Here is a 27,782-nt window from a genome sequence, read left to right on the forward strand (position 1 = left end):
TACATGTTTCATTTTCTTGCATTGGTGAATGTAATCTTATGAGGTCGACCCGAATATGTTCCGATGGGTATAAATATGATGTTACGTAATCATTTGTAGGGGCAGTGGAAGTAGAATTGAGAATAAGGATTGAGATTCGCATTTTGTGATCCAGTTGATTCTTAGAGTCCTGGTTTGATTGTATTTCTTTGATAGTATGCATATAACCAGTTAACTATCGAATGTTCTTTGATATTTATATGATGATAGTTGGATGGTTGCCGGAAGTTCTAAAGCAATAATATGATCTGTTTATATAATCTTGTTATGTTTTCTTGTTGTTTTCTTTGTGTTGCTCTTGCTCCATAAGCCGATTGATTTTCTTTGAGGGTTTTACCGGTTATGACTACATGAGATATGAATAAAAATGTATAATGTAAGAAAAAGAACCCTTCCTAATTCGGGACAGCTCCTCTTCTTAAATATGATTCATTGTCTATCTGAAAATGCTTCCATATCCGTCCAGAATACATTGAACTTGGAGACAAAATCGAAATTACACCGGAATCTTAAATTCCGTAGACAATTTGCTTAGTTGATTTTTGTCTAGTCTGCGAAAAGGTCAATAAAGATAAGTTTAAAAACTTTGTGGCAATTACACATTCCATTGGGTGAACATGCACATTGAAATAGAGCCCCAGTTTGAAGCATAAGTGGGTATGAGGCTATATTCTTTCCAGACCCTACAATGGAGTTTCTGAGCCTTACATGGATTCCTTTGCTTCTAGTCCTCTTCATTAGAAGTCTGTTAGTTGGAAAAGCAAGAAAAACATCAAAACTCCCGCCTGGTCCAACTCCTTTGCCCATCATCGGCAACCTCCATATGCTCTCCAAACTTCCGCACAGAGATCTGCACACCCTTGCCCAAAAATATGGCCCAATTATGAGAATCAACTTGGGTTCTCTTCCAACAATTGTAATATCATCTCCGCATATGGCGAAACAAATTCTCAAAACCCATGATCACATTTTTGCAAGCCGTCCTATAATGGGAGACAATAACCACATTCTAAGCCCTCAGAAAGTTGCATTCGCTCCTTATGGCTCATACTGGAAATTCATGCGCAAAGCCCTCGTCCGGGAGCTCTTTTCCCCCAAGAGAATGAAGTCATTTGCGTCCCTCAGAGCCCAAGAAGCCCTTGCCATGACACAGTCTATTCTAAAGAGTGCGGCTACAAATGCCAATGCCGATACAAATCCCTTAGTTGTAGATGTAACGAGAGAAGTCACTTTCTTCACAAATAATATAATCTGTAGAATGTCATTTGGGAAGAAATGCAATGAAGCTGAGCTGGGTGGGAATCTGTTCAAGGAAGTTCTGGATGAAGCCATTGCTCTGTCATGTGGTTTCAACTACAGGGATTATATTCCCCTGTTGGGTAGGCTTGATTTGCAAGGACTTAAGCGAAGACAGACCGAACTTACTAAGATTTTTCATGTGCTTCTGGAGAGAATTGTGGACGAGCATTTACAAAGAAGGAAAAATGATAGCAATTTGGAGTGTGAGGACTTTGTGGATGTCCTGCTTTCCTTGTCTGAAGATGTATCCATGGAGATCAAATTCACACACGACCATATCAAGAATGTCATTTTTGTATGTATAAAACTCAGCCTTTCTATGCTTTTTGTGTTCTTCTGTTTTGAATCCCTTTCCTATTTGTGGACAAAACTATTGCCGCTTGTATGAGTTCTCAAGCTGGCCTAATTTTAGAAGTTAATGTTTACATGTGACCCGCCTCAATGACTTGGGCAGTCTATATACAGAGGAAACGGGGAATGATTTAGGGCAGATAAGTAGGCAATAAGGACAACTGCCAATTCCCCACATTACAATATTCAAAACAAACCTTGACAAAATCAAAACGGAGTTAAGAGGGCTGGTCTCTTTGAGTAGCAAAGGATTCTTGTGAAATTTGGGTTTTTAAAAGGGTTCAAATTCTTATACAAAATCAACATATATGAATCTTATGAAATATGAAAAATCTAACTTGTTTAGATAAACAAAATTGAGAAAGAATCATCTGTTCTGAAAACTGAAACCATAGGCAACTTGATCGAGTGGGAAAACTGGAAATAACAGCATTCTAACGATTATTCAATCCTGGAAAGGAACTCATGACTACTAGAGGTAATCTTAACTGTGGAGTCCAAGTTACAATTGTACCATTCAGAACAGTACTGCAAGTATGAAAATCCTTACAGACAAGCTGAAGGACTTACATGGGGTCCATGTTATTCATGTTGCTGATAACAAAGCTGTATTTGGGGAAAATAGTGGAAGGGATGGCCCCAACACCAGAACTAGAACCAGCAACAAGAAAACCTCTAGTGAGGAGAATAAGGACCTCATAGAGGTCATCAAATTACATGAGAAGTTCTACCTTAAATACTGAAGGCTATGGAAACTCGCAAGAAAATATGGTTTTCTATTTGCTTACTCCTTTTTGTGTCTGATAGTTTTGGTTGTTTTTGTTATTGAATGTTTAATAGGGGCTCATTATTATGAACAATTTACTGTGTTTTCATTTTATTTTTACTATTTCTATATTTCTATGTAAAAGGTTACAAGACCCTTTCAAAATTTGTTTAGTCATCTTAAATCAGTAATCAAAATTTCTATATTAGCGTGTCCAGTGCTAATACAGAATTTTTTCTCTTTAACTAGTGTTTTTGTTCGTTAGTTAGGAAGTCTGGGATTTAATGCTGTAAATTTCTTTTCAATCAATATATTAATCAGGCTATGCCTTTTATCGATAAAAAAAAATTGAGTTTAGACCTATCTTTGTAAATCCACAAAAAATATGAGTATCTAGAATTAGGTAGAATCTCCGAGGATTAGAGAAGCATCTACCCTAATAACATCTGCGCGCATATTAGATAATTAGTAATGTGGAAGGAAAACCCATCATATGGATGTGACAGTGTAGAATTTCTTTTATTACCATCCTAATAATTTGATCAGCATACATTATAATTGTTTTTTATTAGGTAACTAAGGATCTTGAAAGGGTTCTAATCTTTGTAGAAAGGAAAAGATAAAGCAAATAGTTCAACAAGACACCCGATAACAATCACAGAACAATTATGAAAGTATGAAAGACAGAGCATCACAAAACCTTAAAAAACTCAGCCCAAAGATAGAGTGGAAAGAAGAAGATTTATAATAATATTAATTTCTTGAAACAAGGAAGAGCCATAAAATCATTAACAGATCCTTCCACCGACCCAGAAGCGATAACAAAAACTAATGGAATTATAATGATTGAATGACTTTGCACGGGCTTCTTGCTAGTGAAATGATTCGGTAGTGTTACATAATTATAGCTTTATTTTGGTGTCTTTATTAAAATATGAGTAATATGTCTTGCAATGTTTACCTGCTCCTAAATGTTTTAAGTTTGTAAGAAGTCCACAAATGTTTTAATTGACAACTATGTTTTGGTACTTACATGTCTAAATTACCTTTGAATCTTCCAATTAACTGCTTACATGTTTCTACCTATGTTCGGGTATGTCTTGTTAGATCTAATTATGTTATTCTGTAAAATTGAAAATAGAAAACACTCAGTCATTGCAGAGAAGGGAATAACTGAAAGGTTCATTTAATAAATTATTCATCAAAAGATCGAGATATTTAAAGATCCAGTGAACTCGACAACTATTTTATAAATATGCTAACACATGACAACTAACTAGTGTGTTCAATACAAAACTGGAAATGGTTGACAATGAACTGTGACTATTGACAATATTTAGAGAAGACTAGTGACAACAAACTAAGAGACTAACAAACATATAACATTGATGACGTGTACACAGCAGAACTATAATTCAGTCATGATATATATTCTCTACACTTCCTCTAAAGGAATAACTAAATCTTGATGGACTCTTAACATATCTCCAACCGAGTACAAACTAAAGATCAAACAAATTAATAAAATAAAACAAAACAACAGAAAATACATATGTTTATTCTTTGAAAAAAAATTTAGACATCTTCAAGCTGCTCCCTAACTGTAAGTATAGTCACCTAGCTATCATCCAAGTTCACAACATCACTGGATACCATTTGCACACAAAATGTCTCATCACCCTTACACAAAATGCCTCATCACCCTTGTAAAAATATGATGCTAAACTTTCAAATTTTTGGAACTCCCCTAAATTTTTGAACGCCAATCCTCAGATGCATGTCTCATAACCTCAATAAGATATAATTTCTCCAATCCGCAAGCATCTCAAACTATCGAACATCTGACTATCCTCTACTACATCTTTCTTTGTTGTCAAAGTGTTGAACTCTTCGAAATAGAACAATTTCTTCATCTTCAATGATGTCATCATCATTATCAATATCTAATAGTTCTTCTGACATTTGTTATAACAAATTAAAAACAGTGATCCCCTTTGATAGATACAATCTCTCTTCTGAATTCTGCAGCTCACCTTTCAAGCGGCGGTGATGCAACAAGACAGTTTTCTTATGAAAAATCCTTCAATCTTCTTTACACAGCCAAAAATTGAGCTTTCTTTTTCAGAACTCTTCTCACGATCTTCTGATCTTCTTCCACCACACCTGAGCTTTAGCTATCTCTTCTAGATCATCGTCTTCAACATCAAATCTTCAATTCTTTCCTAGTTTCTTCTTCTAGCGGCCAGCATGCATAGGCGGTTCTTATACAGCCAAAGCTCTTCCTCTCTCGTAAATTAAATTAAATTAGATCACTAAGCCTGCATATTCTGCGTTTTTGTTTGACTGCAGCTGGTACAGCAAATCGAACAACTCTGATACAATTTTAAAAGCAGGGAACACTCACTAGAATTTAAAACAGAGAACACTCACCTGAACTCTAGAGAAGGGAATAGCTGAAAGTTGTATTCCATACAGTATTCATTAACAGATGTACATATTTATAGATCCAATGAATTCAACTACTTTCTTATAAATATGTTAACACATATGTTCAACAGCAAACTGGAAACTATTGACAACAACTAGAGAAGACGAGCGACAAGAAACTAAGGGACTAGCAGATACATCACATTGAGGACATGTATATAGCAGAATTATAATTAAGTCATGAGATATATTCTCAAACATGTTTTAGCAGCTTTGCTTCAACTATGCTGTTTGACCGACTTTTATTTGCCAACAATTTAGGAAAAAGATTGAACCCTTTAAAAACCCCTTAGATACCATTAATTAAAACTGCTTAAGAATTTGACATAAAATTTTCAATCTTCTGCTAGTGCTTATCCCTAAATCATGTTAGTAAATTGGAACTTTACAGGACCTACTGATTGCAGGAACAGATACATCAGGAGCTACATTAGAATGGGGAATGTCAGAACTGCTTAGAAATCCTTCTGCAATAAAGAGAGCTCAAGAAGAACTTGACTCTGTAGTAGGACAGAGTCGTATGGTAGAAGAATCTGATCTGCCTCATCTTCAGTATTTGCAATCAGTGGTGAAAGAAACATTGAGGCTTTATCCTTCTGCTCCCCTGCTCCTTCCGCATGAATCCATGGAGCAGTCTACGATAGGTGGGTATCAAATACCAGCGAAGACTGGTGTTCTTGTAAATGCATGGGCTATTGGAAGAGACCCCATCATATGGGAAGAAGCGAATGAGTTCAAACCTGAAAGATTTTTGCGAAGCCAAATTGATGTGAAAGGTCAAGACTTTGAATTCATACCATTTGGTTCTGGTAGGAGAGGATGCCCAGGAATACCATTAGCATTGCCTATGATTCAGCTAGGACTTGCACAGTTATTGCATTGCTTCAATTGGTATCTTCCAAAAGGAGTCACCCCCGAGACACTGGATTTTTCAGAATTTTTTGGTATTACCATGCCAAGGGCAGTTCATCTTCTTGCAATTCCATTTCCACGCCTTCCATTGAACCTCTATGAGCCTCAGTACTAATCTATGTTGAAATGAGGTAATCTGTTGTACAGTATGTAATATATTTCGTTGCTTGTTCAGGATTTTCATTGAAGTTGTCTGTATCTGTGAGAGAGCTATTTCCTACTGCATCTTCAATCAAATTGTTTTTAATTAAATTAATTGGGAAGGGGTCCAATCTATTATAGTTCATAACTAAAAAATTATTTAAAAACAGACTTAGGGATCAAGCTGGAAGATTGCATTTTCAATTACAATTGTTTTGTTTGGATGGTTAAAAGGATAAATTATGATGTCTTTCATTTTTAAAAACAATGACATTATATGATCCACTTAATTTTATATTTTTTAATTAAAAGAAGGGTAAAAATTTATTCAACATAAAAAGAATTATAAAATCAGATGGACAGGGGAACAAAACATTAGGCAGCCCTATGTTCATAAGTAACTGCTCCAACATGTGAGCCAATTCCAAAGATAAGTCCATTTGACCAGACAGTAAGTCTCCTACTCTATTCAACTCCCTAAGAATGTGAGTAAAGGAAACCCAATTATATATTTGAGTTGTCAAGCTATAATAAATATTTCTTGTTGGATGTATAAATCCTTTATTAAGATTTATACATCCAACAAGAAATGGATGTTGGATGTTGGATTTATACATCCAACATCAAAGATTTATACATTCAACAAGATTGTAAATAAAATTCTCTTTCGTAAGGGATTTCTTGTTGGACCATGACATTGTTTGTGCAACAAAAGTTTCAATGGGTAAGCAATAACTTCAAATCAACTATGCATCTAATTATACAGATTTAATGTTTCCCTAATGAAGACAAGGTATTTTTATTTGTAAAGAGGTGTTAAAAATATGATACTTTATGTACAATGAAACAAACACCAAAAAGATAAATATATTCATTTAAAAATATAAGAAAATTTTTATTCATATATACAAAATCACATTGTTTTCAATGGAAAAGGTGGTCACATGCAATCCATGAGCAAATGGGAAAATCTTCTTTTATTTTTTAGTATATTAATTTTTGTGATGTTTTATTGAAATTTAATTGTGTAAATTTTTAGTTGATGTTTATTGATTTTATTTTATAAAGTACATCATCAAAATCTAGTATGCGAAAGTAAAAATAAAGTCACAAGAGGCAAACAAACTTTTCCCACTATAGATATCTATGAGATATATATAATCAATGTTTTTTTGAAAAATATTAGACAAAATCTGGTTGGGGGTGCTTTAAGGTAGCTCCTCCATTGCATATTTATTTATATGATTATGTTTTTCATATTGGAAGTGATTGTTATATTAACTAGATTAATTTTCATTATTTTCTTAACAATCTTCGCTTTATAAGAAATTCATATCCAAAACATAAAATAAAAGATAATATTATTGATTATTTTACATAAATCAAACAATAAAAAAATATGTTAGAATATTCTTATATAAAACAATTATTTTTTAGACCCAACATGATGTCTTAACTTTAGATGGAACATTTAATAATTTAAATAATTATAATATAATAATAATTATAAAATTTATTATTTTATTATATTATTTTTATTATCGTTGGTATTATAAGATTTATTATTTTTATTATCATCGTATTAATTTATAAATATTTTAATTATAATAGTATTAATACACCAATACATTCATATGCATTAAACATTCAAATAAATATAAACAAAAAATAAAATAAAAATTAAATACTAACTAATTTTACAACCACAATATTATAATTTACTTTTTAATTGGAAAAAACTAATTAGTCGATAGGCTATTTAATGCCCACGGGGATTGTCTCACACATCTGTCGGGAAAATGAGATACGGTTGTCGGAAATGTCTCACACTGCTAGGAAAATGAGATACGGGAAAATGATATACGGTTGTTTGGAAAATGCTTTGAGTGGTGTAAATATTTTACTTTTTTCGCCGCTTTGATTTGTCTCACGCTCGGGTAAATTCCTGTCCGCTAAATGAAGATTATTGCATTCGTTTGATTAACCCACACATGTTTCGTAAAGATGGAAACTTGCCACGCCAATATGCAAAGAGATACGTGGCTGCAAAATCCCACATTTAATATATTTTTACGGTCTGTGTGTTACCGGATGTCTTCATTCACTATGGAACCACTTTTCACGTGCAGAAATTATAATTAGTTTTTGCTTTCATTTAGCCCACAAATCATACATAATGGTTTAGTTTTTTAATAAATAATTAATTGAGAGATTTAGTTTTTTCATAAATTTAAATATTTTATTAAAAATAGATTATAATTTTAATATAAATAATAAATATAATATACAAACAAATTATATATTTAAATTTTTTAAACATTATTTTTGTTTTTTAAAATTTTAATAATATTTTAAATAACATATAAAAATTAGAATATATAAATAATAAATTTTATGTTATAATATTTTAATGGTCAATAATAAATTTTTTTTATAAAATGTAATTGAAAAGCAATTCAAATTATAAATTTAATTTATCTAAAATTTATATTATAAATATATTTATTTTTATATATTGTATTTGATTTTTTGCAAGTTAAATTCTTGTTAAAACTAGCAGAAATGAAATTTTGGTCTGGAAGTGTCATTTTCGTGAGTTGCATTATTATGCGTGTTGTCTAATTTTTTTATATTTATATTATTTACTTTAAATTGTATTTAATTTTTTGATAGTGTTAAACAATGAAAGCATTACAATCCCTTAACAAGTATTCATCTAAGATTAGAGTAAAACAAAATGACCTTGAAGTAAAACGTTAAAAGTAAATAATATAAATATAAAAAAATGATTCTTAAATAGTTTTGAATATAATCTTTAAATAAATAAATTATAGTTTTGTCCAGCCACGTCTGCCTGACAAAGGACAACTAAATAAATTTTTGTAGCGGTATTGTCCTGACAAAGGACAACTAAATAAATTTTTGTAGCGGTATTATTTGTGGGTTTTTTGAATCACTGATTATTCTTCAGAATTCCACTTCAGATGTCCTTATTGGGAATTGAACTTGGGTCTCCACAGTGAGAACCCAGTGTTTTATGTTCTCTAACTTTGTTTTCAATTTTAAACTGGAGTTTTTCATTCTGAGGTATGTTCTCTAACTTTGTTCTTCTTGAATTTCTGGGCTTCTAAACTTTAAAGGCATGATTGACATTGTCAATTTTAAAATATTCATTTCTCTCTTATTTTTCTTCCCAACTCTGCCCATTGTCTCATCAGCATTGTTGAGAACAATTTGTGCATAATCTTGATGTAAGTTACTTTCCATTGTGTCAATGATTTTGTATTTTGCAAATCTATATCCGACCATATCAATTTTTTTTATTTTATTTCATTCTACAATAATAATCTTTCATATATCTTCCCTACCCATAACGTATCTTATGAGATATTTACCCATCACCAGGTATATCTTTTGAGATTCGTTTAGTGTGCATCTCACAATTTTCATTAATTTAGTTTCCTACAAGTGAATTTTAATTTTTTTAATTTTTGAATCTATCATTAGAAAATAGAATGTTTATATTAGTGTTTTTATATTGTATTTATGAATTACAATAATATATGTTAAATTATAATTTTATTTCTAATCACTATATAATTTCTATTTTCTTGTTTTCAAATAGAATCAAAATCACAATCACATGACTTACAGAATATTTGTTTTCAAATAGAAAAATTACCATAAATTATAAATAAACTTACCAAATTCCAACAATAAAAAACATGTACAGATGAAAAATCAACATGCAAACCACTCTATTGTCCTTTATAGTTCATGCACACACTCCAAAAAAAAAATACTAAAAGTAATTATTTAAATAGAATGATGGAAAAATGCATCTCATGGAAAGAAACTATTGGAGGATATGATTGATAGAATTTCATAGGTAACAAAGAGACATTGTGTAGCCATATCTCTCATAAAATTTGACTTGCAAATACTTTGATTTCAAGAATGCGCAGAGAAAACGCGACATCATATTTACCCAAACACCCCAGTACCTATTTACGTGCTGAGTTAAACTCTGTCATCGCATTAAATAGTAAATGATAACTTGGTTAAACTTTTTCATGGCATTAGTTTTTTTATTTTGTTAAATTTCATATTGATGTAAGGTACTTATCATATTGTTTATCGCTGCCTCTTTGTTTTTCAAATGTTGCGCAGAGATGGTTATTTATTTTTGCTCACAATCACTACTTGCTTTAATTTTATAAATATTTATTTAATAATAAAATAAAATAAGCTTTATTTTAAAACACAAAACCCAATTATATAAATTTGAGCAACAATAATGTAAATAATGTAAAAAACAATTCATTTTCTATTAAAATTTGAGTATATCTTAAGGGCAATAAAATGAAGATTTAAAAACTATTTTCTTAATTTATCTAGATGGTCTCTTATGTACTTTGGCTTTGTTCAAATTAAAAAGAGTTTTTTATATGATATGTATTGTCGTGCTGCAAGAAGACATGAACTATGTACAATACATTTTCATTGATGAGATGAGCTTCATACGATACTTTATGTCAATTGCATATGAAATGATTACTTTATGTCAATTGCATATGAAATGATTAATAGATAGAGTATTCATGCCCTAATTTTATACTCTCCAACATAATGATTAAAGTATATTTTACAATCGGCTAATCATTGCACCTTTGTTTTGGTGCAAGCGCTAGTATAACCTACCTGAAATCCCATGGGAAGACTCCCGAACTAATTTGAGTGGGGCCCCATCTTATGCACTATGTACATTAGTACTAATTTGAGTGGGGTCCCATCTTATGCACTATGTACATTAGTTTTAAATTTTTTATTTTAGAGAGCTTTCCTGCAGCGTATTAATATTAATATAATAGCTTTCCAAATATTAAACAAAAAAAATTTAATGGTTTAAGCATAAAGTATATTCTAAATTTATTTGCCAACAATATAATATAAATTACTTGAGAGGCGACAATTGTCAATTTATATGCTAGTAATATAATATAATTAAATTAAGATATAGAACTTTGCCCAAAGTTACACAAATTTCCCATTAAAGTTGCATTGCTGAAACGGTCCCAGCTGGAATGACATTCCTCACGTGTATTTTTAACAGCCACAAATTTCAACATTAAATATATCCAGTCAGAAGTGTAATAAAAGATGTACTAAATAGTTCTTTTTTAATAAAAAAAATTAGCAGCATCTACCAATCATAATTGAAAAAAATGATTTATTACTAATTATTAAATATTTTTAATATTAAAACATTTGAAAAAAATAAAAAACCTAAAAAATACTGTAATTTGATTGGATAGCTAAAAATCATTATTCCATACACGGTTGCTATAGTTACCTCGACAGGAACTAATAACTGATCAAAAACCAGGTAGCCTATGTTGAAAACTCCATAGAATTCCGAGCCATTGAATGTGTCATTACTGCAATAAATTATAGCTCTTCCAGCTCATTAAGCCATAAACATATTAATTGTTAGCTCCAAGTGACAGAACAATGGCAGAAAGTTTAGCAAAGGGATCAAAACCCCAATCAACGGAGCTGCTAGAGTTGTCAGACATGAAGCCCAGGCAACACTTGCAGATGAAGCCTGCAGGAGCCATTCTACTCCAAAATGATAACTTCTTTGATTTTGTCAAAAATGCCTCTCAAGAACTAGTTGTGTGTTTCTTCAGGCAGGCCATAAAGCAAATCGAGGAAAGCAGACATATAAATCACTATCACTTTAAACTCAAATTCTCAAAACCCTCGGGTTTTCTCATCGATGTATTCTACGAGGAGAGCCGCGAAGGGCCAGAAATCGTAGAGCTAGGGTTGTGCATGATTTGGCGTCCCTGTTTCCTAGCGAGGCCGATTCTATGTGCGTAGGTGAGTGCGTCCTCAGGGAGTTCAGTGACCAGTCCTTCATTCAATGTTATTTGGATGCAAAGGCCAGGCCCGGATTTATCGTCACTCCTCTTCACCACGTCCAGAAATTGGGGGATTTGGATGACCAGGAGCTCTTTCCACGCTGTGAAAAGTGAGGGTTTGAATTTCACTAGCATGATTGTTAAACGTGGCAGTTACAGGAATCTGTTGTACCTACATCTCAAAATATGGGTGGAAAAACGCGAATTCAAGAGGGCCATCATTAGGTGGAGTGAGGAGAAGAAGAAGCTGTGGTCGATTCTCCAGCGGCTCGCCTCTGCCTTGCCGAAGAAGCGTGCAATGTGCGCTATTTTTCAGAAAGGAAGGAAGTGCAGGTTTGGGGAGCGCTGCAGGTTTAGTCATTAATAGCAGCTCTTTTTCTGACTCTTTTTTTTTTCATTTCATAGTTTCCAGAATATTTCAAAGTTTCGAGAACTTTTCCGTTTGTAATTTAAATTTTATTTTTTTAAATAAAATTAGCAGCAGGTGCCAATGAAAATTGGAATAAATAATTTTATATGAATTATTTAATTTATATAAAATCAAAACATTTATAAAAAGTGAAAAGTTGAAAAATAAATGATTCTCATTGGACAGCGTAAAATAATCATCGCATCTATCGAATGCGTTAGTATCCTGCCCGCATGAACTAATAATTTAAAATATTAAAGTAAACTAAAAATATATCCAACCAAGAAAATATTTTAGAAGATAAAAAAGGCATCAATTAAAAATAAAATAAAAAACCTAATTAAAATAAAATATTTTCAAAGTATACGGCCTCCCCTCTAAGTATAATATTCCTATGACATGGCTTTTATATAGTGTAGTGTAGTATAGTATAGTGTATTGTTTTGCAATTTCACACTTTATTTAGGTATCTAGTATGTGTGCTTTTTACTACATCATTTAAAGCCTATTTGGGCCCTATTCTACTTCAAAATCTTCATTATTAATCTCATAATTTAACAACCATCAAATAATTGATTAGGACCAGATCTAACATCACAAACCCCAACACTTGTTTTTCCCTTTTAGAAGCCCTATTTTGGTAAGACATGGGCACCTAACATGTGTGTCTTGTCGAAATTTCTCAAAATTGCTACCATTGCAAGTGTCGACCTTCACAATGTTAAATTTGGTCTCTATTTTTGTACTTGACCATTTTATGTTGGCTTTTTATCAAAAAATCCTTGTGATCCCTATGTAAAGCATATATTCTATCATTCATAACTGTTAATTGATTTCAAGAACATTCAAGTGTCCTAATTCTAAGTAATCAACATATTGAGCAATAGACTACATCATTCAACATTTAAATATGATTTCATGTTTGTGATCATTTTATTCCATTAACACTTGCAGGACTTGTCTAAAGAGCATCACATCACCAGGTTTATGTGAAACTTCATAAGAGGGTTTCATACCTAAGGTATAAACATTTCATGTTAGAATTTCCACTATTGTTTAATCTCTCTCCTCTCTAGGAAAAGCTCCCTTTTTCCGTCAATCCATGGGGGTGTCACTTAGTGAACCTGGGTTATATCACATGTGTTCATGGCATACTAAATAGTTGCCCTAAATTCCTATTTTATCACCCCCTCCCAATACACAACACAAATTAAAAACCCCCTCTTTTCACCATATATTCTATTTTTTCATAGTTCAAATTAGAATCCCCCTTATTTTCACTAGATAGGCAATATATTGTTTTCAATTCTTTGGGACATTAAACCCCCCAATATGAACACACGAGATATAATATTGCCTAGCCAGTGAATCCCTCGTGCATCAATCATAGTTGTGGAGGTGGGAGAACCAAAATAGGGTTTGACTTAGGAAAGCTCATATCTTCCTCATTTACATGAATCATAGTTGTGTTTCATTTGTCCAAGGTATTTCTAAATCCCTTCCAAATGCTTCTACATCTAACACATCTCTTGATGATGATTGGGGCCTTTTAGAATTTTCCTCGCATGGACCAATTGAGTCTAAGAATTAACCTTCTCAGTGTTGATTCCTAAAGCATGTGCTTGAGAAATCACAATCGAGAATTTTCGCAAATGTAGCATTGTGACTTGTGAAGAAACCTCTATATTTTTAAGAAGCCACATCTTCTTCTATTTTTAGGGCTTTTGAAAATGGAAAGAGATATTGAAATCAAATTCAATGGAGATTCTAATTCTAAAGCAATGTGCCAAACCTAAATTAGATTCCTTTCTTACAGAACATAATATAATTCTTAATAGTCATGAGAATAGAAATCTTAAAAGAGAACAAATATGATTTAGAATCTTGATTTATATTTTTAGTGTTAAGAATTAAATAATTTGAATGTACGACAACATAGGACAAATAATTCTAAATAAATTTAGTAGAAAGTATCATAGACTCGTCACTGTTGGAAGGAGAACAAATTACAAAAGACCACGACAACACAAATTAAAATATTCAAATTCTTTCGTGAGAAGCACCAATTAAGACCTAGTAGAAAAATAATGTTCTTATTATCTCAAAAATCTATAAATGCTATCCAACCCCCATTCCATCAATACAAAACATTTACAAGGTTGGTCACTCCTAAAATGGAGGTAATTTTGAGTGTAACTAGGTGTCATTGGAGCTCCTAACTGTATCCACATGATAATGGTGGACATGTTGTCCAAACATCCACAAGAATTCACAATTACCTTTCATTTGATTGTGACATGTGTAGGGATGAATATGAGAATATAGAGAACCAAAGTGCAACCGTGGGGAACTATCAAATCCTCTTTTTCTTATAATAATCACTATGTTGACACACATCATACTATGTTGAATTCCAAGGTGGTCCTCTTGCCTGGTTCTTTATACTCCTAACCAATATCACAATATTCTTGTGTTCCTCTACTATTGAGCTATCAAAACCTACACCTAATTGGAAAGTGGTTCAATATAAGGTGACCCTCCTTCAAACAATTTATTTTTCTCACTTTTATCAAGCACGTGCCTCGATGCCATGTGTCAATGACATAGGAAATGATATAGAATAGAGTTAAAATAGGCTTGAAATGATATAGGAAAAAGCACAATAAAGTAGTTTTCAAATAGAGAGTGAAATTATAAAGGGATACAATTTACTATACTACAATAACAATAAATATACCAAAACCTTATCATAAAATTTAAACTTAATAGTTTGGAAAATTATAAGAGTAGCAAAATTCTAGTTTTAATGTCGAGGAATTATGGTATTTAACAATAGCGTGGTAGATTTTTTAAGCATTACCCAAATTCAAATCTCCGAACTAGAAGAAAGAAACCCTTGGATACATGAAAATGTTATGATTTAAAGTTTATTTGGCACATTTGAGTGTGATGCATGCTTACCCAAGTTGAAATCTACCATCAAAGAGAAAGATATTGATAATTTGAGTGGGAATGTGTTGAAATTGATGTGCAATTATTATTGAGTATATAAATTGAATGTAACATATCATCAATTTTTGTGTTTGTAGGGACACATTCAAAACAAACATTAAATGTATATATGGTAAAAACCATGAATAAATATATTTGCTTTTATGGTTAGAAGAGAAAAATAATCATGTATGACTTATTTGTAGATTTTTTTTTTTCATTTTTGTTTCCCTTTTTAACTCAAAATGTTTAGCTTCATACATATCTTAAACATACATAAATGATACCATACATAATTAATTTCTAGGGTAGTGTGAGGAAATTTTCTATGATTAGGTTTATTAAACATATGTACCTTGAACATGTACAATTGAAATGTATTTGTCGATTTGAAATAATGTCACATATATCATTATCCTTTACAAATTAGCATTTGATAATAATAGGATCAATTATGTAACTCTTAGACAAAGCTTTAGAAAATGAAAAATTATAAATTTAAGTTTAATAAATAATATATAATTTTTATTGAGGGCATACAATCATTTATGACTTATACTCAAACTGGGAGCTTAACTTTTTTATTTACAACCTTCAACTAAATTACCGATCTTGTTATTATCAAACCAACACTTATAAACGTGTAACATTCTTTAAAGGTGGATAATTTAATTATAGGATGAGAGGTAGTTTTTATGAAAATGCATGATAAAAATCATCTAAAGAGTGTTAAAAATATTATAGACTGATAACATATTATCTAAAATATTTAGCTACATCATTCTTGTTTTATTATCGAAAGTTCCTCAGTTTCCTTAAAAATATCTATTTTTTATTCTAAATGTGATAGAAGTCTTGTTTTTACTTGAACCTTATGTAGTTCATTTTGGACCAATGGTTATAATTTTCACTTACTTCGTAATCTATTTAAAAAAAAATGTGAGAAAAAATAAATTAACTTTTAAGGTAATTTAATATATATGTATATATACATACAAATGTATGCATATATGTACATATATACATGTATACGTATGTATACATGTATGCATATAAGTATATATGCATATATGTATATATCTACATATATTTACATATATACACATATGTATATCCATATGTATATATATATATATATATATATCTAGAAAATAGTTAAATTTATATTAGATTAACAATATTTTTTTTTTTAAAACTTCTGGAACTGACTTTTCACAGTGAAGACGGTTGGGCAAGGGCAAGAAGTGTGCGACTATAATCGCCTTTGCACAAAGGACTTAGACTATATTACCATTACGGCAGTGTTTGCTGCAACATTGATCAAAATTGGTGCGGAACGCGTGTTGGCTTCTGTGCAGACCCTCCTGCTTGTTTCCATTAAAGCAATGTTGTAACCTGATTATTAAAGAAGATCAAGATTTTATTGTTCTCAGTCATCGCATAAAATATTAAGGGGGAGCCAGGACGGGAGTATTAAAGAATAATTATCCGATAAGAATCAAACCTAAGTGAATTCGGGGAGCAGGATAAAGGAGCAGACCTAAGGTTTTCGCCAGTAGATCTGGGCGAATTTGAAGGGTAGACTTGTGGATCAAATTAAGGATCAGAGAGGAGCAAACTATTCGTCTCAATCATCAAGCCATTCACAGCGAATCTGGAACAAGCTTACAGAACATAGGAGCAGATCAGCATACCCAAGCAAAGAGAACGAATTAATCAGGCCTTGGAGGAGATAAATTAGGCCTAGAAGCAATATTCCAAACTCAAGGCGGGTAAAATCAGTCAAAATTTGGAATTACAAAAACAAAAGGAGGTTTTTCAGATATAAAAGATACTGTATGAAGTCAAAGTTTAGAATAATAACAATATAGACGTCAACAATAATATACTCCAGGCTATTCCAAGGAGCTCAACGGAGTGAATATTTGACAGTTAGGGTTTGCTGCAACAATAACAGATTTTTAGGGTTACAAATTTCAGTAATTGAATACAATCATGGCCGATAGAAGGCATTTGGGTTCATGGGCGGATGTGAGTTGGGAAGACCTGCCTCATGTTCCGCAGTGGGTCTACACGAACAATAGATGGAAGGACATGGTGATACAGGTAAATCGGAGCGGAAATAACAAGGTTTTTTGGCCAGTTTCAAAATACTTTCAAGGCTTCTTTCGGAACAGATGTAGTGTGGCATGGAGGCAGAATAACAATGGAAGGAGATTCACTTGAGGGCATTTTAATAAAGGTGAGAATCAAGGGAATTCTGAGAAGCAATTGAAGGATTTTTCGAGGAAATGGTCTTTGGATCTGGGAAATCAGCGGACATTTGCTAGGGTCGTTGGCTTGGCAAATAAGGAGACTGCGGCTAGGGTTTCTGTTTCTTCACAGCAGGTGGGAAATAAGGTAAATGTGAACCTCAAGGAAGCTAGTTCGGAAAAGGTAAGTAAGATACCTACTGATCCTATTCTGCTGGGGGTTTCTTCATCACAGGTTTGGGCTCCTATCCCTTGTATTGATATTCTGGGTTCCTATGTCGATCAGAAAGCAGATTGCTTGCATTCGAATGCTATTTCTGGGGAAATTTGGGGTGATCAAATTAGTTTGTTAAAGCTTTATCATAAGTTGCAGAAAAGATGGGGGGATATGCATTATTTTCAATTATTGTCTGCGAATGCTTTTATTATTGTCTTTGATTCTCCTTCTTTCAGAGATGAGGTATTAAGAACTTCGCATAATTGGTTTGGAAAACATTTAATTTCAATTGCGGCTTGGAAACCTTTTTTTGTTCCTGCTTGGTCTAGTTCGAAACTTATTCCTTTCTGGTTTGGTTTACCAAAAATTCCTTTTGAATTTATGGATCTGGATGTTCTTGAGCAAATTGGAAATACTATTGGAACTTTTTTAACATCTAAAATGGACTTTGTGGAGGGGGAGGTTCTGGTAAAAATTTGTGTTCTTATTAACCCTAACAATGTTTGCCCCCACACTTGTAATATCAAGTCTCGTGATGGTATTTGGCACCAGTCAACTAAGAAATTAGATACAAAGCTTCTTAAGTCTCCTTTACTTTTGGATGCTCCATTGCTTATGGATTTTAAGAAAAACCAGCAGGTTGTTGGCTATGTCCCTAAACCCCTTAATAAAGATAGTTTGTCGGCAGGACCTTCGATTGAAGGATGTGGAAATGTCTCTTTGCATAAATTGGTAGAAACAAGTCACATTAATCTTGAAAATAATCCATTGTGTCGTAGTTCTGGGAAACCAAATGATCACACTTCGAGTTCGGTCTCACTTTTGTCTTTTTTGAAGACATTTTCTAATAACGGGGGTATAGTGATGGATGGTAATCCCCTAATAAATGAAGTAGACCATTCATTGACAATAGATTGCCTTAAAATGCCAAATAATCACATAAAAGGTAAGGATGACAATTTGCCTTCATGCACTCATAAAGAGGTTTTTGATTCTTCAAAGAATGTGAATTCAGATAAAAATGTAGTGATTGATATGGAAACTATTAAACAGGTACCTACCATAGGTCTTCCTAATGATGCTTCTTTAGTTCAGGAAATTAAGAATTTGGTGTCTAATAATTCCCCTCTGAATGTTGAAATTAATATGGCTAATGAATCTTCCTTAGGGAATAGTAATTCGTCAGGGGTTGTCCCAGTTATTATGCCAGATGAGAATCTGGTTCAGCAAGTAAATGATATTTTTAACAAACATGCACATCAGATTGATGAGGGTATTACTGATAGAGTTGTTTGTTCAATTGAGAATGATTTGGGGGGTATAAACTCGACCCTTCCAATTTCGGAATCTGCTAATCCTTTTGCGGTTTTGGCTACAACAGAATTGGGTTTTGAAGATAATCCAATTATCCTGGCTTCTCCAAAGTCATGCAAGAGTTTACCAATTGTCCAAACAACTCTGGTTTTTTCACCATCAGTGGTTTCTCCTGGGAGAGGTAGGCCTCCAAATAATCTTAAGACTCAAATGGAAATTGATGCTAGAATTCAAAAGACTTTGTCCCTTTCTCCTGCTAGTGGGCAAGGGAGGCTTTCGGTCTCTCTTGGTAGGCCTAAGAAAACATGCCTAACTCCTGTAAGTGTAAAAAGAAAGAGGAGTAAAAGATCTATGGCTAGTCCTCCTGTGACAAGGTCAGGGGCTGTGAAACATAATTTGCAAGGTTGCTTTGGGGAAAGCAAAAATTCTCTGACTATTGGGAAGAGGGGAGCTTCGGCCTCCCCTCGACGACAATGAGAATTATTTCTTGGAATGTTAGGGGCTTAAATGCCCCTAACAAGAGATGCTTAATTAAGTCCCAGATGGACTTATTTAAGTGTGATATTTTTATGTTGCAAGAAACAAAGTTGTCAAAGGAGTCTACTGATTAGGTTTTTTCATCTTGGAGAAGGTGGAATTTTCTTTCTTCTCCTTCTTGTGGTGCTTCAGGAGGTCTGGCACTGCTTTGGAATAATTATAATATTGAGGTACAGTTAGTGGCATCTGCTACAAATTGGAATTTGACTTTAGTTATAAGCAAGATTTCGAAGGTTAAATTCTGGCTTTTTAATATTTATGCCCCGTCAGGAATTCAAGGGAAGAGTAAGTTATGGGGTGAATTAAAGAGGATTTCTTCTCCCTTAAGACATGGTTCCTTTATTATCTTTGGGGGTTATTTTAATGCTATCACTGATTTAGATGAGAAAAGAGGAGGTGTTCTCCCTAATAAAAAGATTATGGATGACTTTGGGGATTTCATTTCTGATATGAGCCTTTTTTATTGTAAGTCTCAAAATGGGGTTTTCACATGGACAAACATGAGAAGGGATTTTTCTCAGATTGTTGAGAGATTAGATCGGTTTTTGTTATCTGAGAATTGGATTGATTCAGATTTTGAATTCTTTTCCTCTATTCTACTGGTCTTGGGTTCTGATCACTTTCCAATTTCCCTATCAGTTATTGAGGATAGGGCTTCTTTTAAGTCTTCATTTAAATTTGAGCCCATGTGGTTTAGGGATTCTTCCTTTTTTCCTCTACTTATGAAATGGTGGAATTCTGCTCCTTTCTGTTTTGGGTCCCGTATGTTTCAGATTTCTAAGAAGTTAAGTTATTTGAAATTGAATATTAGGGAATGTAATATCTCGAATTTTAAGAACATTTTTCAAGAGAAACAAAGGATTCAAGATATGATTGAGTGTCTTAATACTCATGTGCTTCAACATGGTATGGTGCCACAAGTTTTTGATGAATTGAAGTCACTAAACTTACAGCTTGAGGAGGTGTTAGCTAGAGAGGAAATCTATTGGAGGCAGAAATCTAGAGAGTTATGGCTTTCAGATGGTGATAAGAACACAAAATTTTTTCATTCTTCAACTAAGATTAAAAGATGTAAGAATAGGATATCTTGTATTCAGTGTCAGAATGGGAATTTATTGACAGAGCCAAAGGTTATTGCTTCAGAGGCAGTTAGGTTTTTTAAGTCATTATTATCTTTGGAAAATGGAAATCTCAGCAATGATATTATATCTAATATTCCTCCTTTAGTATCTTTGGAAGACAATAAGATGTTGATGTCTCCCTTTTCCTTAGAAGAAGTTATGAGTGTTGTCTTTGCCATGAATCTGAATAAAGCTCCGGGACTAGATGGTTTTACTCCTTTATTTTTTCAGAAATGTTGGGTTTTTGTGGGAAATGATGTTTTATTGGCTCTCGAGGAAGCTAGGAGAAATAGGTCTATTTTAAAAGAACTTAATACTACAATGATTGCAATTATTCCTAAAAAAGAGGATACTAAGACTTTTGTTGATTTCCGCCCCATTGCTTTATGTAACACTTTGTACAAGATATTTACGAAGGCAATTTCCCTTAGGTTGGCAAAAATTCTACCTAGGATCATTTCATTGGAGCAAGGTGGTTTTGTTCTTGGAAGGGAGATGACAGAGGGTGCAATTGTAGCACATGAGGTGCTTCATTCTATTTCCACCCAAAGAACACCAACCATGATACTTAAACTAGACATGATGAAGGCTTATGATAGAGTAGAGTGGGGGGCTTTATGTGTTGTTCTTGAGAAGTTAGGTTTTTCCAGATCCTGGGTCAAATGGATTTGTGCATGTATTTCTTCTGCAAGATTCTCAATTTTAATTAATGGTTCTCCTTGTGGTTTTTTCTCTTCCACTAGGGGTTTGAGACAGGGAGATCCCCTTTCTCCCTTTTTGTTTATTCTCCTAGCTGAAACCTTTAGTTGGGCTATTAGGGCTGCTAAAGTGGGGGGGCTTTGGAAAGGTATAAGGATTCATAATATTCCCCAAAGTATTTCTCATTGTCTCTTTGTAGATGATACTCTTTTATTTGGACATGCTTCGTTAGTTGAGGCAAAAGTGATTAAAGGAATAATACAAAATTATGCATCGTTTTCTGGTCAGAAAGTGAATGGTGATAAATCAAAGATTTTCTTCCTTAATACATCACAACTGGTTCAACATAGGTTGCAATCCTTTTGGGGATTTGAGACTGAAAATCTTCCATGTACTTACCTTGGGATTCCTTTCTTTGTTAAACAAGATAAGATTGGCTTTTGGGATAAGATTATTTCGGTCATTTCTAAAAGAATTTTCTCATGGAACCATAGATGGTTAACTTTGGTGGGTAAAATTGTTCTCATCAAGTCTATTTTGAATGTTGTTCCCATATATCTCATGTCTATTTTGAAGTCTCCAAAAGCAGTTATTGTTAGTTTACAGGATACCCTTAGAGATTTTCTTTGGAACAATAATAAAGATGGCAAGAAAAAATTCCTTTTAGTTGCTTGGGATAAGGTATGTTTGCCTAAGCAACTTGGGGGAATAGGAATTCGGAGTCTAGAGAATTAGAATTTAGCCTTAGGTGCTAAGTTGGTTTGGAATTTATATGACAAGCCTAGATCCTTATGGGCACATATTATGTTTGCCAAATATTTAAATAATGGACCGAGAGAGTACATTTTTAAAGTCTCAAATTTGCCTTCGGGTTCTGCCATTTGGAATTTCCTTTGTAAATGTAGATCAGTTATTTTACCTCATCTCTCATGGATTGTTCACAATGGTAGAAAGGTCAGATTTTGGGATGAAGTATGGAATGGATACACACCTTTGGTGAATATTAGGGATTGGTCTCCTCTGATCACTATTCTTTCCTCCCTTTGGGGTATTTTTGTAGCAGATTATTTTGAAATTGTGACTAGTGGACCCCTTAAGCTAGCTAGATGGAAGTCGATTGATTTCTTAAATGTTGATCAAAGTATGAAATTGGATTTTGAGAAGATTTTGGGGAATAGAATTGTATTTCTTTCTGATTTTGAGGATGATCTTATTTGGACAAAGAATATTTCTGGTAAGTACACTGTTAAAGATGGTTACAACTCTCTTATGGTTGCTAAAGATTTGTCATCCTGGCCTTATAAGTTGTTTTGGCATTCGGCTTGTCTTCCTAAAGCTGGAGCCTTTGCTTGGTTGGCAGTTCAGGATAGAGTCCTTACAGGTATGCAACTTGATAGGCTTGGTATTACTACTATTTTCCCTTGTGTCCTTTGTAACAAAAATTTGGAATCTTCTTCACACTTGTTCCTACATTGTGATTATGCTTATGAAAGTTGGTAGTGGTTGTTTAAGAAATTAAATATATCCTTTGTTATTGGTAAGGATCTCATTTCCCATTTTAGATCTTGGCCCTTTATGTTTGCCTCATCTTTTTATGCATGCCTTTGGATCATATCTCCATCTATTGTGATTTGGAATATTTGGCCAGAGCGAAACAATAGGATATTTAAAAAAACAAGTTCTCCTGTGTCTGAGGTTCTATTAAAAATTGAGTCTTCAATCTCTGAGGTTGCTTTGTTGTTTATTTATAAGAATTTGCACAATCTTACTTCTTTTTTGCACTGGGATAGTAGAGTTACTAGAGCTTGGAAGATGTTGTCAGTTTTACCCTTTCATGGTTCAATTTTGAAAAAGAATGATGCAATAGGTAATAGATGCTCCGCTAGATGGAAACCTCCTCCGAAGGGGAACTTTAAACTAAATTTTGATGGGGCCTCTCGTGGTAACCCTGGACCGACTGGGGTAGGCATGGTAATTTATGATCACAATGCAAATTTTATTCGAGCTAAGTGACATGCTATTGGTTTTAAAACTAACAATTATGCGGAATTTCATGCTTTATCTTTTAAATTGGATATGGCAATCTCTTTGGGAATTAAGGACTTAATAATTGAAGGTGATTCTTTGGTGATTATTCAATGTGTTATGAAAAAGAAATCAAATTGTTGGAATTTGCGGTATATACTTGATCTAATTTTACAAAAATTAGAATTGTTTGAATCTTTTTTGTTATCCGATTGCTACAGAGAAGTTAATAAGATTGCAGATTATTTGGCAAATTTAGCCATTGATAGCAATGCTAATCAACAAGAGGTGGGTTTTGAGGAAATTCCTTCTAGGGTATGGGAAGGTTTGCAGTAATAGTTATGTGATTTTCTTGAGTAATGTTGATGTAAAATTTTATGATGATAATTATTCCCGCTTTCCCCTTTCATTTCAAGTATTCATGTTTGTTGTCTAGAGGAGTGTTTGAGCTCATGGTATTTGATACAATAGTGTTTTTCCAAAGGTTTTTTGACACTTTCTTTTTTGGCAGGAAGGTTTTTGGCTCATGGGATTTGGCACAGGGCTTTGGAAAATTCTGTCTTCGTCCATTGAAAGAAACTGTGGAGTCTACATTTGAAAATTAGATGGGCTCTATGTAAAACTGATATTATATGTGTTGTGACTACATTTTGTATGTGGTTTTGCATGGGGTGTATAAACTGATCTGCTAGATACTATAGGTTTATTTTATGAGCTATGACCAGAGGTTTTCTTCCCAGGGTTCTTTCCTCTGGTATGCTCTTTGAATCCTGTGTAAAAAATAAAATAAAAAAATATTAATAAAAAAGTTTAGTGGAATAATCCACTTATTGAAAAAAAAAAAAAAAAAACAATAATTTTTTTGATATTTACAACAATTTTTAACAAACATGATATATAAGCTTATATCTATAAGTTTCTTAAAAACTGAAGAACAATACAATTATTAGTTTGTTTTAAATATGATTTATTTTATAGCTATGCCATGAAAAAAGTGTATTTTGAATTAGAGGAGAAAATGAGACAATATCAAATGAATATTGACTCAGAGGGTACATTTTTTAAGGTGCATATAGACATATATTACACAAAGGAATTCCAAAGTTGCATTCATGCGCCAATTGCATAATTCAATCATACAAGGTTTGAGGATATTAGGGAGACCTTGTTCTAATCCAAAACAAACAATTACTTACTAGAATACATTTGAGTAGCTGAAAAGAAATTGGACATCTAGAAGGAGTTCCTAGACTTTACCTCACAAGACAAATAGGTTCACATATTACTTAACTAATTCCATGATGAGTATCTTTAACTTGACAAACCCTATTAGATGATATAGGATATTATTCAATTAATTTTCAAGCTATGGGCACAAGGTAACATTCCATCAAAAAAGCCATTGATAATAAAAAGGTCACCAAACTTACTGGAGAAACATTTGATGAGAGAAGATTGGATGTAATTAAGATCAATGGCTCAATTGTAAAATATGGAACCATGGGGATAGCCTACAAGGTCTACTTCATGAACTAGGAGGACCTCACTATTGCCACTACCATACACATTACATATCAAATGATGATTGAAGGAAAGGATTTTGATTTTTGTGAAGTCCTACACTTGGAATTACTAGAGAATGCCACCCAAACCAAAAGCATGCACTAATTTGATATGGTAACATCATCATTTGTTTGGTTTTATATTTCATGAATAAACTCTTAGGCTATGTAGGAAAATATGGGACCCTAATAGACTGGTTGTGGCACAAATCCAAGAATACATCAAATATATCAAGGATGCCTCCTCCTTCACAACCATATACTAGGGGTTCTTGAAATTTATTTTGGAGAAATTGTAAGATAGAGAAATGATATCTTATGATATGGTATAGAAATATATAGATAGCATAATTTTTCTTGTTGACAAAGACTACACCATGATGGAGGAACTTGAACCTTGGACCTCATGGATACCAATAGTATCCTATGAGATCCCTAATGTAGAAATATAATCTTATGCCAAAAACTTATTATAAATTCCTATAGACCATAAATAAGAAAGAAACCCTGCATAGTAGGAATCCATGGAATTTTTTAAAATGGAAAAAACTATCAAATATATGGAGAAAATAAAAGAAATATTCCATGTCAAAGGGGGTTTTGGTACAATCGACCCAAAAGAACAACCACGAACCACACCTAGAAGATCTAGAAGACTACAACTAGAACTCGCAAAGGGTGAGGGTAGCAGTCCAAGGAAGAGGCTACCCCCACTACACCTCCAAGAAGAGTTCTAGTAGAAAAGGAAACTCTAGAGATAGTATTACAAATGAGTGTAGAGAAGAAAAAAGAAGAGGGAGAAAGAACATACACCAATTTATCCACAAAAAAGTTATATAGAGACAAAAGACAAAGTATGTTGAGAGGACATCTTAGCCCCAAAAAACCACCAAATTTGAAACTCATTAATGAGTATAAACTATAAAGTGGGTTGTTTAATAAGAAATTTATGAAGGAAACTCTAATGATCTGTCTGTAGCTAACTATAGCTAATAAAGTACTTATGTAGAATGCATAATTAGACATCTAGTGGCCTCCAACAAGACATTAGAGGAATTGATGCATATCTTCTTGGTCTCACTGACTGAGGCCCCTAAACAATGGCAAAAAAATGAGGCAAAAGAGGAGGAACTCAAAATGTTAGCAATTAAGGAAGTGACCTTATGACCAGACCTCCACAAAAGAAAAGGCTCTTGGAGATACAAAGCCAAGAACTCTAGACCAAGAAAAGGTTGGATAGGTTGTTTTGATTCCTAAAATTTCTTTCAAGACACTAGCCTTATGGGAGCTTTAACGAATGGGGAACCTATTGTGCTTCACTGAATAACTTTTGGGATTTTAGAAGTTGGCTCTTCATCACAAACAAAAAGGCAAAGAGATAAAATTCAAAATTACCTAAACTAAGGCAATATGCCAAAGATTTAATGATTTTAAATACTTTTGGAGCACAGAGAACCATACATGAATTCATAGCTAAAGACTCGACAATAGTATACTAATTAGAGCGTATTCATCTCATAATTTCATTCATAAGCATAATATGATTCCAAAGCACCATCGCTCAATTGAAAGAGTATCAAACATGATTCAACCAACATAAGTTATATTGAAATCTCAAAAACTTTCATAGACTACAAATCTTTAATTCCTAATCAAAATGACATAAAACATAGTTCAACATGAATGAAAATAAACAAACGCAAAGGCCATAAATTGACACAGTTTGAGCGCATATTTGCATAAACTAAAAAATTGTTAAAGTTTGACTAGAGTTAAAAATATTTTTTCTCGAATGAACTCCCTAAAACTAATAGCAACTACCCTTTTATACCCCTATATAACACAATGGGATGCTCGAGGAAACATAAATTGATTCTTCCTCATGTCCACATGGCTGTCCATATTCAAAATGCTATCATGTCTTTTTTCACAAGCTTCGCCCATCACTCTGGATCATCATTTTGGCCTTAGTGCCTCAACAAATTGGTTCTTTGTATTGGTCTACATAATATTCTAAATGGACATTTGACACCCGATTGTGCCTTAGGTTCTTCCTTGAGTTGTGACGATTCTCAACATTCTACTTTGCTAATGCATGTATGTTTTCTTGGCTACTAGTATGCATGGCATTAGGGTAGAGACTCTCCTTACCCTTTATTTCCTTCCTCCTAAAAAAACCCGCAGGTGAGACACATGGCGACCTAGTAGAACTTCTTGGTGCCTCTCACTTTCTTTTCTCAAGAAAACCTTGTTGATGTGACATGTGGCGAGCTCGACATGAAGGATTCATTTTACTCAAAGGACTAGGAAAGTGCTAGATATGGTTGTTCATTGTTGCTACTAGGATATTTTGTTTTCATTGATGTCAACATATTCCCATGATTTATTTTGGTGAGATTAGGGAGATTTTTTGATCCGGTTTTGTAGTTTAATTTTGCTGATCATTGTTTTACAGAATCTGGTATTTCCTTCGATATATTCTGGTGTGATTAGATCTGGTGCTGAGACTTTGGGATATTGTTCTGAATGATCTTATGTATCTTCATTTTAGATGTTTCATGATTTGGTGCTCTGCAAGTTATATTTCTTTGCGACAATTTCTGATTGGTTGTGTTTTTGAGCTTCTAGACGTTGACAGATGAAGATTAGATAAGTGGTGTTGGTGCAGTTGTTGGTGATGATTCTAACATTCTTACTAATGTTTACTAGTCATGTCCTATTTGTTTTGGGAATCCA

General features: G+C 33.1%; 1 protein-coding gene across 1 annotated transcript; it reads left to right on the forward strand.

Moving 5' to 3' along the window:
* The first annotated feature begins 631 nt into the window (after positions 1 to 631).
* LOC131062285 (cytochrome P450 71AU50) lies at positions 632 to 6,037 on the forward strand. The gene is made up of 2 exons (XM_057995906.2): positions 632 to 1,633; positions 5,334 to 6,037. Exons 1-2 carry the CDS (start codon positions 728 to 730, stop codon positions 5,967 to 5,969), a joined length of 1,542 nt encoding a protein of 513 aa, XP_057851889.2. The 5' UTR covers positions 632 to 727; the 3' UTR covers positions 5,970 to 6,037.
* Positions 6,038 to 27,782: the final 21,745 nt, after the last annotated feature.

The sequence above is a fragment of the Cryptomeria japonica genome, chromosome 11, assembly GCF_030272615.1.
Source record: "Cryptomeria japonica chromosome 11, Sugi_1.0, whole genome shotgun sequence".
Classification (NCBI taxonomy): Eukaryota; Viridiplantae; Streptophyta; class Pinopsida; order Cupressales; family Cupressaceae; genus Cryptomeria; species Cryptomeria japonica.